Source organism: Falco rusticolus, chromosome 18, assembly GCF_015220075.1.
Source record: "Falco rusticolus isolate bFalRus1 chromosome 18, bFalRus1.pri, whole genome shotgun sequence".
Classification (NCBI taxonomy): domain Eukaryota; kingdom Metazoa; phylum Chordata; class Aves; order Falconiformes; family Falconidae; genus Falco; species Falco rusticolus.
The window spans coordinates 6,407,912-6,422,938 of NC_051204.1; the positions used below are offsets into that span (position 1 = coordinate 6,407,912).

The 15,027-nt window shown below is 48.8% G+C and overlaps 1 protein-coding gene and 1 long non-coding RNA gene across 21 annotated transcripts; one reads left to right on the forward strand and one right to left on the reverse strand.

Moving 5' to 3' along the window:
• Window positions 1-164: 164 nt before the first annotated feature.
• On the reverse strand, window positions 165-10,218 carry LOC119158818 (endoplasmic reticulum-Golgi intermediate compartment protein 3-like). 20 transcript variants are annotated; one of them, XR_005107978.1, is made up of 6 exons: window positions 10,088-10,218; window positions 9,282-9,329; window positions 6,645-7,961; window positions 4,749-4,867; window positions 3,694-3,749; window positions 165-1,059 (listed from the first exon to the last, which is right to left on the reverse strand). XR_005107978.1 is itself a non-coding variant. In XM_037411197.1 (5 exons), exons 1-5 carry the CDS (start codon window positions 10,208-10,210, stop codon window positions 1,030-1,032), a joined length of 438 nt encoding a protein of 145 aa, XP_037267094.1. In that variant the 5' UTR covers window positions 10,211-10,218; the 3' UTR covers window positions 165-1,029. The 20 variants fall into 20 exon arrangements, 5 of the variants coding, with proteins under 5 accessions (XP_037267094.1, XP_037267096.1, XP_037267097.1 ...); XR_005107972.1 differs by having other exon boundaries at window positions 165-1,095; XR_005107975.1 differs by having other exon boundaries at window positions 165-3,059.
• A 193-nt stretch (window positions 10,219-10,411) lies between these two features.
• Window positions 10,412-12,215, forward strand: LOC119158951. The gene is made up of 3 exons (XR_005108013.1): window positions 10,412-10,516; window positions 11,477-12,010; window positions 12,126-12,215. It is a non-coding gene; the product is annotated as an uncharacterized LOC119158951 (long non-coding RNA).
• Window positions 12,216-15,027: the final 2,812 nt, after the last annotated feature.

Genomic DNA, 15,027 nt, shown 5'->3' on the forward strand with positions numbered 1-15,027 from the left:
GATCCAGAGCTGAGATTTAAGAGTGATGAGTTTTGCCTCAATATTGCCTCCACAGTATTTTATTTTTCCTCAAAATTTTCTAATGACCCCTAATATAATTTCACATACCAAGCACTTTACTCACTTGTGTAAAATCATTAAAAAGAAAAAAACCAACCCCACCATGATTATTGTATCTATGTATTTTGCCACAACACGGGTATGTTTTTTAATTATAATTTCCAATTATGTACCAGGGATCGTTTAAATAATCTAATTCTTCTAAATGCTTTACCAAAATACACAGAGGATGGACTTTGTTTCAAAATACAAACAGAGGGGAACTGAAAAACACAATCCCATTTAAAAATCAATTAAAACTCCAAACACTTTTTTTTTGCCGAAACATCAACTTGCATTTTTCACAAGAGCAGCAATCTGTGGCAACCGCAATGCTCCATGGTACAGTAAGCACATCCCAAGCGCTAGTTCTCACCACACTGCCCAGAACAGCTGGAAGGAAGGTGTGTGGGATTCAGCACATTTTCACAGAGGTCTGGCATACAGCACCAGCACACCCAGAGACAGCTTTAAGAAAAGTTAAAAAAGCTAGATGGTCTTGCTAGGAAGCGTATTTGATGGCAACTTCAATCCATATTCCAAGTCTCATGAAAATACAGTACATTATTCCTGGGGGCAAATGGAATGCAGTATCTCCATCATCTCTTTTGGGAAGGGGGTGGGGGGGGGGGCAGAACTGGATGAACATGGCCTGGCACAAAAGGGTTTTTACAGTAGGGTCTGCAAAGCCAGACAAGACGGGTCATCTTTACAGCAGCAAGGTTCAGGCAGTCCCATTCTCAAAAATTAATGCCGAACAAAGAATGATGGAACAGTAACATACGAGTGGTCAGGGCCATCTGGTAATTCCAAACCTCTTCTCTTGTGTACTTAGAAGATCACTTGTGTTTCAAAAAACCTGTTCAGTTCTCCTTAAAGAGGGTTGGGGGTTTTTTTTGAGGGGTGAGCTCATTGCTTACGTTGTCTTCCCTAGTTCAATTTTCTTCTGGATGGCCTGTGCTGAGTGACAGATCAAGGAATCAATGAGTCCTGCGACTAAAAGGAGAAAAAAACCACAGATGCGTCAAGCCAGACATGCCTTGAAGACAGAACAACTCTCAAGGAAAGAAAACACAAACCCTTCTGTTAGTGGAAAGGAGTTCCAGCTCCCCCCGCAACAGAAAACAGCTGCTGCTCAGAAGAAAAACGACCTCAGCTCATTAGGGCAGATAAGATCCAACTTGCAGGGCAGAGGTGATTATGCTTCTCCAGAAAAAGATCTGTCTTACAGAAGTGAAAAAAGAGACAGGCCAAGTCACATGTGCTTACTGATGAGTGAGATGAATTTGGAAAGGAAGCTGATGTCAAGAGCTTTATGCCATGTTACTGCACTGACCCAGCTTGCCAAGGGCATGTTTCCCATTTTTGCTCATTTCCCAGCACCCTTAAAAAATAAGCTACCCTACCCAACGCTGCCCTTGATGGACATCCTTTATCAAAGACTGCCACGTTTACCCACCAAGGACACAAAGCAAAACAAACCGATGCCTTTAGTTCTTTCTGCAGTATTTTCCCCAAATCTCTCCAGCACTGAAGGAGCCTATTAATTCAGTGCTTTTTTGGGACCATAGAAAATTTTAGAATTGGTCTACTGCACCATGAAACCCAGACAACCCTGCATCCATCGGGGCAGCTTTCGCAGGGCAGGAACCCTGAACTCCTGCATGGGAGGGAACACAGGGTGCCAGTGACCAGCAGTATTTTCAGTGCCTTTATGAAGATTCATGTTCTTTTTTCTTTTATGCAACACCTCAATCTAAGGAATAAGTAAGTGATTACTTGGCCCTACCTAAAGGCACACATTGCAATGCTATATAAAGAACAGCCGCTAAAACGGGAACCGAGTCTTCTGTTTATTACTGTAGAATACAGAATGACTGGCCTTATTACTATCTGGTCTTTGAGTGACACTTCAGACTACTGCCTTTTGTGGTTGTCTTGGCCTGAAATTATCTCTACCTCTGGAATAAATTTGATCCTGTGACACAAAAACTGTTACACAACTGATTTCTTTAGAATAGAATAGTTTAGGTTGGAAAAGACCTTTAGGACCGAAGATTAACCTACCACTGCTAAGTGCACCACTAAACTATGTCCCTAAGTGCCACATGTACACAACTTTAAATGCCTCCAGGGATGGTGACTCAACCACTTCCCTGGGCCGCCTGTTCCAGTGCTTGACAGTCCTTTCAGCAAAGAAATTTTTCCTAATATCCAATCTAAACCTCCTGTGATGCAACTTGAGGTCATTCCTTTCATCCTATCACTTGTTACTTGGGAGAAGAGACTGACCCCCACCTCGCTACCACCTCCTTTCAGGGAGCCGTAGAGAGCAGTAATGTCTCCCCTGAGCCTCCTTTTCTTCAGGCTGAACACCCCCAGTTCCCTCAGCTGCTCCTCACCAGGCTTGTTCTTTAGACCCTCCACCAGCGTCATTGCTCTTCTCCAGACAGGCTCCAGCACCTCCATGTCCTTACGGTGAGGGGCCCAAAACTGCACACGGGATGCAAGGGGTGGCCTCACCACTGCAGGAGTACCGGGGGACAATCACTTCCCTAACCCTGCTGGCTACACTATTTCTGATACGAGCCAGGACACTACTGGCCTTCTTGGCCACCATTTCATCTTTCCTCTACAATATAGACACAGAACATGGCATATGGCAGCAGGAACTTACTGTCAAAGGTAATCAGTGCTAGAGGGCAATTGCATTTGTCACAAAAGTAAGTTTTGAAAGCCTCTCCTTGAGTCAGCCATAGAAATAAAGATGACCAAATTTATCACAGACAAATTCTGTTTAATAGCATCAGGTTAATTGAGCACTGTGACACCTCAGGTGACGAGAGAACCTTGCAGACGAAGCTATTACGCGATACATATAGAAGCTGACTTCTCAGGTCCGTAGGATCTGCTGACCAGATCTCCAGGCTGGCCCTTCACAGCCACGTGAACATCTATGACTGTTTCAGAGTACCCTGAGTTATTACCTGGAGCACAAGGCTGGACCAAGGCTGGGCTCTGTCACACACATGGAGCTGAGCAGACGCTGATCAGCTGTTCAGAAGCCAACACTGAGAACGAAGCCCAGACCCTCCAACGGCTCCGCAGGAACAGCCTCTCCTTACGAGCCCCATGTAGCTGCGAGGGCTCCTTTTAGTCCCTGCAGAGCACTCACTGGAGCTCCCAAGTCTCGGAACGCATTCTAACACCTCTTGAGATGGCTATGCTCATGGCAACCTGGGTTCACAGATTCTACTGGCTTTAGTTCCACATGAAAGCAACTGTCTGCTTACAGACCCAAGCTGGCCAAGATACACAGCACAGATACATTCATATGGTATGTGAAAGTGCATTATTTGAAAACAAAAATGTCCTTTAGAGCATCAAAGTAAAATATTACGATAGGTAGGTCTGACATCATCCACAGCATCTTGAAAGTCTGCAGCACTAATTATACTCTTGATATATTCCCTCTTGAAGTCTGAAATCATCTCTCCCCATCAAACAGGGATTTATTATCAGCCATACACATTTTAGAAGAAGATGGCAAATGTTTACAATGTAGAAAGAAAAAAAGATTGAAAGATGCAATACCTGTAAATATGCCTCCAATGACGGCACAAACTCCTGTGAGAAAGTGTGTAAAGGACCTAGAATGAGGAAAACAATTTGAACAACCAGCATGAGCTCAGATACCAAAATGTCAGATAAGTAACAATTAACTAATAAAAACTAACTCATAATTATCATAATGTTCATCATAGCAGCAATGCATTATATAATTATTAAGAGCTAATGATTAACAGCTTTAACAAGTAAATAACCCCTATTGGCTACAGAATAGAGTTTGCCACCGATGCTTTTACTGAGCAGCATTGAGCAGCATTACAGCAGTGTGCTCTAAGGAGCTCAATGGCAACGCTAGGAGGCAAGTACTGAAGTTATAAACCTAAAGAAGGGCTTCTAATCACCAAGATTTTATACATTCCTACACAGGCAGAATGTACAGCAAGCTGCTGTAACACAAAACCTACATCCCTAAGCACATGTTAATACATTTTAAGGTATAGACATCGGCTGTCCCTCATTATGATCCTAAAATACTGGGCAGCTGCAACCCCCTCCATTCCCCTGCAATTACATGCCTGTGATTAACAGAGGACCTGGAAAAAAGAAAGAGGTTCCATACTGACTATGACATGCAGAAAAGCTATAGTAAATACCGAGTAAGTAACCAGTTTGGATCAGTGTGGGTGCTGCTGAGATGCTATATAAATCATCTTCCCGTTAAAAAAATGACTTTGAGGAAATTAGTCTGAACTGAGAACCATTATATCAGACTTCTGCTCAGTACACCAATTTCCTTCATCTTGATACTAGAATAAAAAGTTTCAGGCAATAATCAGAAACCCCCCCCAATCCTTTTCAGATGTGCACGCTGAGAGTAAGGGCTTCTGGGAGCGCCTCTTCCTCTCCACTGACCGGGAAGGGGCTTGGATGGCTTTCAGGCATTTGCACCGTCGTGTCTAAGTGAGGATGAAGCTTTAAGCTATGCAAAACTATGAAATCTACGGAGGATAAATGAAATGGACTTGAATTTACGTAAAGGCTCATACCAACCACCGGGACAATGTATCTGGAGGAAATACCTTGGCTGATCAAGCAGCAAAAGCTGCTGCACGGCAGGCGATCTGAGCAATGACTCCGATTCTGACTGAACAGGGTAAGGCTGAAATCCCAGATGTAACTCCTTTCTATGAAGATCTACCTGAAGAAGAAAGACAAACCTGGGAGAAATTGGGAGCACAACAACGTGAGGGACAGTGGCTATTTGGAAGTAAAAACCGCTACTTCCAAAGAGGTATTTAGGACCTATCACTCACTGGCAGCACAACAGAGCTCACGGATTTTGAGAGCAATACTTTCTGGCCCTCCAACAGCTGTGGGCAACCCCTGGAATTTATGCAGCAGCCAAAAGAATTGGTGAGAGCTGTCGGCTACATAAGGATCTGCCTCTTTAAGAAGGAAGACGCTGCTAGGAAAGCCACCTCCAGCGATGAAGTATCCTTTTCGAAACCTTCAGACTGATTATGCCGAAATGCCTAAAGTAATGGGGTTCACATACCTACTTCCTGTTGTTGATCAATTGTCAGGGTGGGCGGAAGCTTTCCCTACTCAGAAAAATGACTCAAAAGCAGTTGTTAAAGCTCTCTTAAAGGAAATTATTCCTAGATATGGAGTTCCAGAGCTATCTGACAGGGGACCTCATTTTTTTTGCAGCTGTATTAAAACAGATCTATCATTCATTAGGAATTTGATCACAGTTACATACTCCCCATCATCCAGAATCCCCAGGACAGGATGCAGAATCTCAGGAATAGAACTCTCAAAGAGAAATTAGTCACAGTTTGTAAACAGACTGGGTTAAAATGACATGAAGCTTTAAATTTGGGTTTATGGGATATAAGAAACACTCCCAGGCAGCCAATTGGAGTTTCTCCTGCAGAAGTTATTTTTGGAAGGATTATAGCAGTACCGGGAACTTATGTCCCAGCAAAGATAAGTTTGTCGGATGGAGGTAAACAAGGTAACCCAATATTTATTGTATTTGCAGAATTCTTTCTCAGATTTGAGAAACCATGCATATTGGCATCAAGGAATTAACATCTCAGTTCCCCGACCTATCAAGGTGGTTAAAGAAACTGATCACTACAATACCTGTTGTGATTTCTGTAGTTGTGTCTGCGATTGCACTAACGCGATGTTCTGTAACTTGTGTGACTGGCTTAGCAGCAAAATTGCAAGAAAGAACTTGGAAATATGTTAGCTATTAAACTATTGCAGGTATGCAATAATAAAACAAAAGGAGGAACCTGTTAAAAGAAAACGGATTTTGAATTAAGAAATTTAAAGTGCTGAAGCAGCTAAGTGGCAGAACCAGGCCTCGTCCCTAGCATAACCCTAATCCAAGGCTGGTTTAAAACCCAGTCCAGTTAATCAGCGGGAGAACAGAGAAGCAACAGATGATCAGTTTGTGCACACAGATGCTCTCAGAAACACAGGCGTTTTTAGAAAAACTGGCATATATGAATAGGAATTGCTTGTTCAAAGACTAAGCGTGCTTGAAGGAGTGTGTGAGTTAAAGCAGGCAGACAAGAAGATCACGATCTGAGGAGGAGCCTGGAACAGAGGCAGAGACTGGTACCGAACAGATGAATCAACTGGGACAGAGTCAGGTGATAGATTTGCAGAACTGACAGGACCAAAGGAAACTTCTAAAAACTTTGGATGTTGACTAATGATCTGGTAAGTGTAAGCTGGGCTGTATCCCTTCGTTCTCTGCCACTCACTGGGGTGGTGGCCCAGCTCTGAGTTGTGACTAAATCAAGCCTAGCAGTACCCACGTCTGTGTAAATTTTTCCTTTAGCAGTCAATACTGCTATAGTTGCCATTTAAATAACTGACTAATTAGTGTTACTAATAGAAACTGATAAGCATAGAGTTTCATGAAGATGGGTGGACACCTCCAATCTAACTTGCCACACCTGTGGTGGAAATCAAACTAGCCGTATACTTTTTCCAGACAGCAGAAGAAATTGCTTCTTGCATGCAATGCAATTTGATCGCTTTCAAAATGCCTCTCCTGGATGAGACTGCTCCCTCCCAGTTTCCCTTCCTCTCCGTTGATAATGTAAGGAGCAGGAGCAACCGGTTCAGACCGAGTAATCCCAGTGGAGGCTGGCAACACCAGTAAGGCAGGAGGCCTACATGTGTTAACAGAGAATTAGATACAGAAAAGTGGGGTTTGACCCCAGACATTACGTTCGTAACGCCACAGCCTCCAAATACAGAAAGGCTGCTAAGTGACACAACAGTAAGAATGCTATCACCACACTTCTGTGACAACAGGAGAAGCTCTTGTACCCACCCACTGTTCAGCTCTTGGCTTAGTTTAGCCTTTCAGCTTTTAAGAACAGAAAAGTTAAATCTGAGTTACAACAAACCAGCAAATTTAGTTCATGCCAATACACAGAACCACACTATCTCCCAGAACAGACAATAAGGACCTCACACTTTAGAAAGACAAAGTCGGGACAGCATTACTGTTAGATTGCAACACTACCAGAATCATTCCCAGTTTGTATTGAAGTACGACAGTAAGTCATAACATGTAAAAAAAATGCAGAGGAGAGGTTAATGTAGCCAAGGACCATTTCAACTTGTAACTGATCAATCAACTGAAATCTATGAATCGGGTATGCATTAACACACACAAAGCAAACTTAGTAAGATGCAAGTTTAGGCTTAAGGGTCAAGTCAGTGGAGCCTTCCCTGGAGAGAGGCTCTTCAACCAGCTCGTCCCATTTGTCAGCCTCCTAGGCTTTAAAGATGCAACCAAAGTCAAGTTCTGCCAGAGCAGCTGCTTGATTTCTAGTAGGAAAAGCCCGTTCACTCAGCAGCTTTGCTCCTGAAATGCATCAGTGAGTCCTTGTCCCAATTTCAGAGTGACTAGGCAAAGACTTGCCTTGCAAAAGTACCGAGTGTAATATACATACACACAGAGAGGAGCTTGTCTGATCTGCCAGTGTAATAGATTTGTGTCCTATAAACTCTTCAAGAGTTCGTGGTGTTTAAAACGCTGTGAATTCAGCCGTCCCTTGTTCCCACAAAGGTCATAGCAGGCATACGGTGATGAAAGGCTACGAGAGCATCCATCCAAGAATGGCAGAACAGCATCTTACAGTGTCTCTCGGCTTCTGGAGTCACACGGTTGGCAGCTTTATCCAAGCGTTGTTTAAACGGCTTGTGCTCTATGTCCTGCTGCTGCTCTCCCGTTACATCCGTGGCATTGATGCTCAAATCTGAAAGCAGTGAACAAGGAAAGCGGTCTATGAACACACAAGTGTTATGGCCTGTGGCAAGCTGAGGAAACGAAAAGACAGAATCTTTCAGCCAGCAGGGTAAGAACGTGCCAACCGGGAGGGCGTGTACAGCTAGGACCAAGTGACCGACAGGGAATAAAACGCAAGGTGCCGCACGCTAAATGGCCCTCCCAGGTACGGGGTTTCATTTGGTGTCCCAGAAGGACCGTTTCCAACTTCCAAGAAAGCGTTACCCTGAAAGGCAGAGACGCTTAAGGCAAAAAGCCAAAAGCAAACCCCTCAAAGCCCAGAACCATTTTCAGGAACACAGGAGTTAAGCCTAAAATTGGTTGAAAGCTGCCTCCTACCTCTTCCCCCGCCACCTTTCCCTCTTTAACATCAGCACGTTTCCTTGTGATCCCTTTTCACAAAAAAGATTGAGGTCTGTGGTATCAGCTTGGTACCAAAGCACCACGATGCGCTTGCTGGCTACACGCTCTCTTAGCAGGCTGACAGCTTCCCCGCACACAACAGCCGAGGCTTCCAGCCTCTCTGGCCTTCCCACGCCCTGTGAAACGTGAGGAAGGCAAAGACCGATAACATCTCGGGGGGTCGGGAGGAAGTCAAGATGCACTACATCTAGAGCCCAACGCATTACCCAAAGGAATTACCACAACTGAACAAGAGGCAGGAACGATCGGTAGACAGGCAGATAACATGCACGGCAGCGACACCCAGTCAGACTTGAAGGACTTCCAGTCACTTCATCCCGCAACTTTGTTTCGAATTTAGTTAAAAGGTAATCAGATTCTTAACGCTCATTCTGCTTTTATAACTTCTGGAGAAAGGCCAACAGGTGGCATTGGCATTACAGTTAGAATTCAAGTACAAAAATCACGGCAAAGCTGTGCCTTGCCAAGTGACTTCCAAAGCAGGCTCTGGAGCCTTTCAACAATACAGTCAGATCTGGAGTCCCAAGGGAACTCTGTGCCAGCTCCGTCAGTGCGACTGAGCTCTCTGACCAAGTACACCGTCCTACAGAAATGTAAGTGGGTTTATGCCTCAGGTTCATTTACAATCTAGAAAAATAATACTGCCCGACTGGACGTGCTGGCTTAAGCACCCAGCAGGCCCGGCTGCGTAACCACGAGGGACCAACAATTCCTCCCTGGCTGTTGCCCAAGCAGCAGCGCAGCACTCGGAAGCAGCGGGCACACGGAGCCTTGCGGGCCCTCGGCGAGTACAAAAGTGATCCCTCCGTAGTCAGCAGTCCAACTCACAAGCACGAGGCACACGTGGAAAAGTAACATCTAGACTGACCTTCAGTGTAGCTCCCCTTGATTTGTCAACGTACAATTCCGGATGAACCTAGGTACAAAGAAAAACCAAAAGAGCCCCGTTTCACTGGGAAGCAAACCCAAAGGCCTCTTCCCCTCGGCTGCTCCGGCCCAGGAGCTGACTGTCACAACAAAGGATCAGCGAGACACCTGAGCTGCCGCCTCCCAACCCTCCCCCGTAGTTAAACGCTTGCCCTTTGTAATATTTTTTAGGGAAACCAGCTGTCGGGGGGGAGGGGTGGGGATCCCACCGCCGGCTTTCTTCCCTTTCCCTTGCCCGCTCGCAGGGGCGGGCAGAGGCTCCTGAGCCGCCCCCCCCGCCACAGCGTTACCGCAGCCCCCAAGGCAGCCCCTGCGGCCCCAGCCCGCTGCCACGGCACCGGCCGGCGGCTGGGGGAAAGACAAAGCCCCGCGCAGAGCTGCGGCGGCTGCAGCGCCGGAGGCGGCGGGGGGGCGGCAGGGCGCCGCGGGCCGACCCCCCTCCCGGGCCCCGCCGCCGCTCCTCGCCTCCTCGCTGAGGTAGCGGCGCAGCTCCGAGAAAAAAAAAAAAAAAAAGGCAGCACCGCGAGCAGCCCGCTGACCACCGTCACTGCCGGCGAGACGAGAACCGCCGGCAGCCCCGCCGGGCCCGGCCCGGGCCGCCCGCCTCAGCCCGCCCGCCGCCGGCACCAGGCGCTCCCTGCCGCGGCCGAGCGCCGGCCCGATACGTCCCCCCCGGCCGGCCGCTGCCCGACGGCCACGCCCGGGCTCGCCCACCGGCCCCCGGCAGCCCTCAGCCCGCCCGCTCACCCAGCGCCGCCGCACGTCCCGGCCCGAAAGGCTTCCGGGCTCCCGGCGAAGGCCCCGCACCGCCACCGCCGCTCCAGCGGGCCGGAAATGAACCCACCTTCCGGGGCCGTACGCGTAGCCCATACGTGTGCGTAGCCGGAAACCCCGCCCCAAGGCATCAAGCCGATTCTGCGCATGCGCTGCCCTTAGTTTGGCTGGAGCTATGGTGCCGTCTAGCGAAAAGAATTGGGTACTGCAGCGCCCGGTTGGTAACGTACTTCTGCTGTCGCCTGGCGGCCGAAAATCGGCACTGCAGCCTTGGCGCCGCGCATGCGCGGTGGCGCGTCCCCCCTCGGCGTTGTCAGGAGGCTGCAGCTTTGTTTTGCCAAGGCTGAGTGAATGAAGGCATCGTGTCCTGCAGATCTGTAGGAGAGATACCTCTATAGCAAGGTACAGGACAACCTTAAAAGTACAGAAAGCTAAACCTCCCACAAATTTCTTCATGGGACTGCAACACAGAGAGCTTTTTGTCTGGATTGCGTCACTGCTGCTATTAGCTTCAGGATCGAGTGCTTCCAGCATTGCACCTTCTTCCCTGTCCTCAGCAGATCTTTGTTTCGGGGTTTGGCCCTGCTGTTTCGTGAGCTGTACCCTTCTAGGCTTGGTTATCAAGTGCCAGGGTAGACTCTTGTTCTTGCACGATGTTACTGCGGTGGCTGGGTGAGTCACATGTGGACGAGTCCCAAGTGCAGGCATGGGGAGGTGACAAGTCCTGGTTATTCTGCCCTGACTCCTGAAAGAAAGAAACCCCTTCAGTCTCCTGAATTTGGGCGGAAAGGAGTGATGGAAAGCAGCTGCATACTTGTTAATTTTCAGGGATTGGTGCAAGAACGATCTTTTGCTCTGTTCCCTCAACTAAAATGTTTTGCAGCTGTATGAACAGGCACACAGCAGCTCTGGTTTTGCCTTGCTTTTTTGCAGTGAATGCTTGTTGTATTTAATCTGCTGAGCTGTTATAAGCAATCTTCCTGCAAGTGAGACACTTGTGAGTGGCTGAGCTGAGATTTCCAGGTTCCTAATCAGAGGAAAGGCTGTTCCAGCCAAATCTGAGTTGGGCTCCTGATTGCATCCTGATAGAAAAGGTTTGTCATCCAGTGGAAAAAACCCAGAGTTGCTGTTCTATCGAGTGTTAGGGATACATCAGCTGAGCAATTCTTTGAGCTTAGTACGTGTTATGGCTCTGCTTTTCTGAGCCCATGAGCTGCCTTTGCTTATGACTGGCCCGCCTGCTAGTTAAAGATCTAGTAGTTCCTTAAAACAGTGGCACTTACTGTTCTTTTACTGACTCTGTGTCCTTAGTTTTGAGAACCTTGGTGGTTCTTCCATCTTAATATTCAGCTTCTCTGGCAGGTATGTAACCAGGGGCTTCTCTGCCCGCTGTTCCCCAGCAGCACCCCATGTACAGAGAAACGTGCTGGTGTTTATGGCATGGCCTTGGTGACTGGCTGCCTTGGCGCTGTTGGCTTACAAGAGACCATGAAGAAGAGGTGGGTGTCTTATGACATGCGCAGGACCAAAGATAACGGCTGCTAAAACGGGTTGCTTTTATTTCCATGGGATTATTGGTCTGTTGCCCGTCTTCTGGCACTTGTATGTGCAAGGCAGATAACCTCAATGTCTTTCTGCTGTACACTGGCTTTCCTTTTTGGTATGAAGCAGCTGGCATTTTGGTCTCAGACAATAGTTCAACAGATGGCTGCTTAAAAGCAAAAAACACCCCAAAAAAGGAGACTTTTTCTTTATTTCAAGGAGTCAAGGACTTTGAAGGCATTTACAGCTGAGGTTAACTTCCAGAACAAGGGCTGCAGAATCACAACACACAGTATTGCTTGGAGCCTGTGCTGTAGCTGAAGGCAAACTCGTGTCTGGTGACCATAAAGGCAGGTAAAAGCTTGTGTGACCCAGAGAAGTGGGAAACCTCCATCCTGGAGATGTAAACTGCTGGACACATCCCCGCACAGTCTGTTCTAACTTTGAAATTGTTCATTTTGTATGGAAGGGTTAGATCAAGAGGCATCCAGAGTCCTTTCCACCTGTATTTTTCTGTGGTTCTGTGCCTGATCCCACTGACCTGTGTGGTTTGCTTTACGAGGAGTGAAAGAAAGAGGAAAAAAGCATTAGGAAACATGTAGAAATGGAGCAATATTCCTGTGTGCTGCAAGCTCTGCCGGGGAGCAGATGCTAGCTGCCTTTTTTCTTCCGGATGAACGTATTTAACTGCAAAGACAACTGCTGTTGCTGTGGCGTTGCCAGATGGAGCTGTACATGGACTTGGGGCAAGTGGGAATGTTGAGGGGTGTGGGTAACTGGCTAGCTGAAAAGGGTCACATAGACATAGTCCAGCTGGCTGGACAAAAATGCACATCGCTCTCAGCTTAGCTGAAGTAAAGCAAAATACACTGTCTTTGGCTGTCCTTGTTACACAATAACAGGAAGATTTTGGTGGGAAAAGAATGTTGCAGGTGGGAACAGGTAACTACAGAAGAGAAACGAGGGGCGGGCTTGGTATTTAGGCAACTAACCAATAATGAGCTTAACTTTTGTCATATGTCTGAGCTAATTATAAGAAGGCATAAAAGGTGACTGTAAGAGACAATAAACGAAGCCTGCTGATCACTCATATTGAGTGACTGTGTCTTCCCTCCGTCGCGACAGAGGGGGACATCTGGGAGGGCAGGGAGTCCCTGCTGGTAGCAGCACTTGCCCTGCCAGGGGACGGAGCAGGGCTCTGGGAGGGGGTGCTGGGGAGTCCCTTGTATCGCTTGCCTGTGACAGGCTTGCCGGGATGACGACCGTAATGAGAGGAGGTTTCTTGTTGGGCACGCATCCCCAGGAGAGGCTGCACTTGAGACCTGACCTTTGTTTTCCTTTCACGCCGGGTGTTTCTGGGCCGTGAGATGTCGCTGTGGGCTCAGGTGGGCAGGTGAGGAGGGATGCGTTCCCAGGGGGCCGGGGGGTGCAGCAGGAGTTGTGCTCTCTGGGAGACAAACCAGCTTTGTGGGCCCAGCGTAGCAGGACTAACGATGGGCATTTCTGGAGGGTTTGCGCCTTCAGGGCTCTTGGCAAATGTTCGGTTAGGGATGGGTTAGGGTTAAGGATTAGGGTTCGGGTTAGGGTTAGAGTTCGGGTTGGGTTTAGGGTTAGTGTTCAGGTTAGGGTTAGGGTTCTGGTTCGGGTTAGGGTTTGCGTTTGGGTTCTGGTTCGGGTTAGGGTTCCCGTTAGGGTTCGAGTTTGGGTTAGGGTTTGCGTTTGGGTTAGGGTTCTGGTTAGGGTTAGGGTTCTGGTTTGGGTTAGGGTTCCGTTTAGGGTTCGGGTTTGGGTTAGGATTAAGGATTAGGGTTAGGGTTCGGGTTAGGGTTAGTGTTCGGGTTCAGGTTCGCCTTCAGGTTAGGGTTAGGTTAAGGGTTAGAGTTTGGGATAGGGTTCGGGTTAGGGTTTGGGTTAGGATTAGGGATAGACTCAGGGTTAGAATTTTAGGGTTAGGGTTAGGTTTGGGGTTCCGGTTTGGTTTCAGGTTTGGGTTTGGGTTAGGGTTAAGTTTAAGGATTAGGTTTAGGGTTTGGGTTAGGTTTAGGGTTTAGGTTAGGGTTCAGGTTCAGGTTCGAGTTAGGGTTCGGGATAGGGTTTGGGCTAGGGTTAGGTTATTGTTATAGTTCGGGTTTCGGTTAGGGTTCGGGTTGGGTTAGGGTTAGGTTTTGGGTTTGGGTTCAGGTTAGACGCTTAGGGTTAGGGTTAAGGTTAGAGTTAAGGTTCAGGTTAAGTTTAAGGTTAAAGTTTAGGGTCAGGGTTAGCGTTAGGTTTTAGGTTTAGGTTAGGGTTATATTAGGGTTAGGGCAAGGTTTAGGGGGGTTAGGGTTAGGGACAGGGTTAAGGTTAGGTGGTTTCGGTGATTGCCCTGCTGGGTTAGGGGGGGAGGGGGGTTGGAGGGTGTGGGGGGCCCTGCTATGCCGGCATCGAGCTTCTCGGGGGATTTGGTGGCTTCCCAGCCGGGTGAGGGGGAAGAGGCGGGGGAGGGGGGTGAAGGGGAGGGAGGTGAAGGGGAGGGAGGGGGGGATGGGGGTGAGGGCGGCATTGAGCCTGTCAAGGGGGTTCGGTGGCTGCCCTGCCGGGTGAGGGTGGCAGCGGGGGGCCCCGCTAGGCCCACATCGAGCCCGTCAGTGGGCATCAGGTGGCTGCCCTGCCGGGTCAGGGCGATAGTGGGGGGCCCCGTTAGGCCAGCATCGCGCCCGTTGGGGTGGTTTGGTGGCTGCCCTGCCGGGTCAGGTCGGCGGTGGCGGGCCGTGCTCAGGTGGCATCGAGCTCGTCGAGGGGGTTCAGTGGCTGCCCTGCCAGGTCAGGTCAGCGGTGGCGGGCCACACTAGGCCAGCATTGAGCCCGTCCTGGGGGTTCGGTGGCTGCCCTGCTGCGTCAGGGCGGTGGTGGAGGGCCCCCGCTAGGCCGGCATCGAGCCCGTCGGGGGGGTTCGGTGGCTGCCCTGCCGGGTGCGGGCAGTGGTGGGGGAACCCCACTAGGGCAGCATTGACACAGTCAGGGTGGTCCGGTGGCTGCGTTCAGGGGGAGGGTGGTGGTGGGGGCCCTGCTAGGGCAGCATCGAGCCCATCGGGGGGGTTCAGTTGCTGCCCTGCTGGGGGAGGGCGGCAGCATATAAATTACACAGACACAAAAGTGGGAAATAGCTTTTATTCACTTGGGTTTGCATTCATACAGTTATTAATACACATGTACAAAAGAATTCACCTACAAGACCCTCACTCAGGCAGAACAGCTAAGCGAGGCAACGCACCTCATCAGTCCTACCGCAGGTTAGCTACAGCGATGAAGAACGATACCTATTCCAGTTGCCCCAGCATGTCACCATCCTCCAGACGCGCAGGCACTGGGGAGCCCCTCTTGCAGCGAGG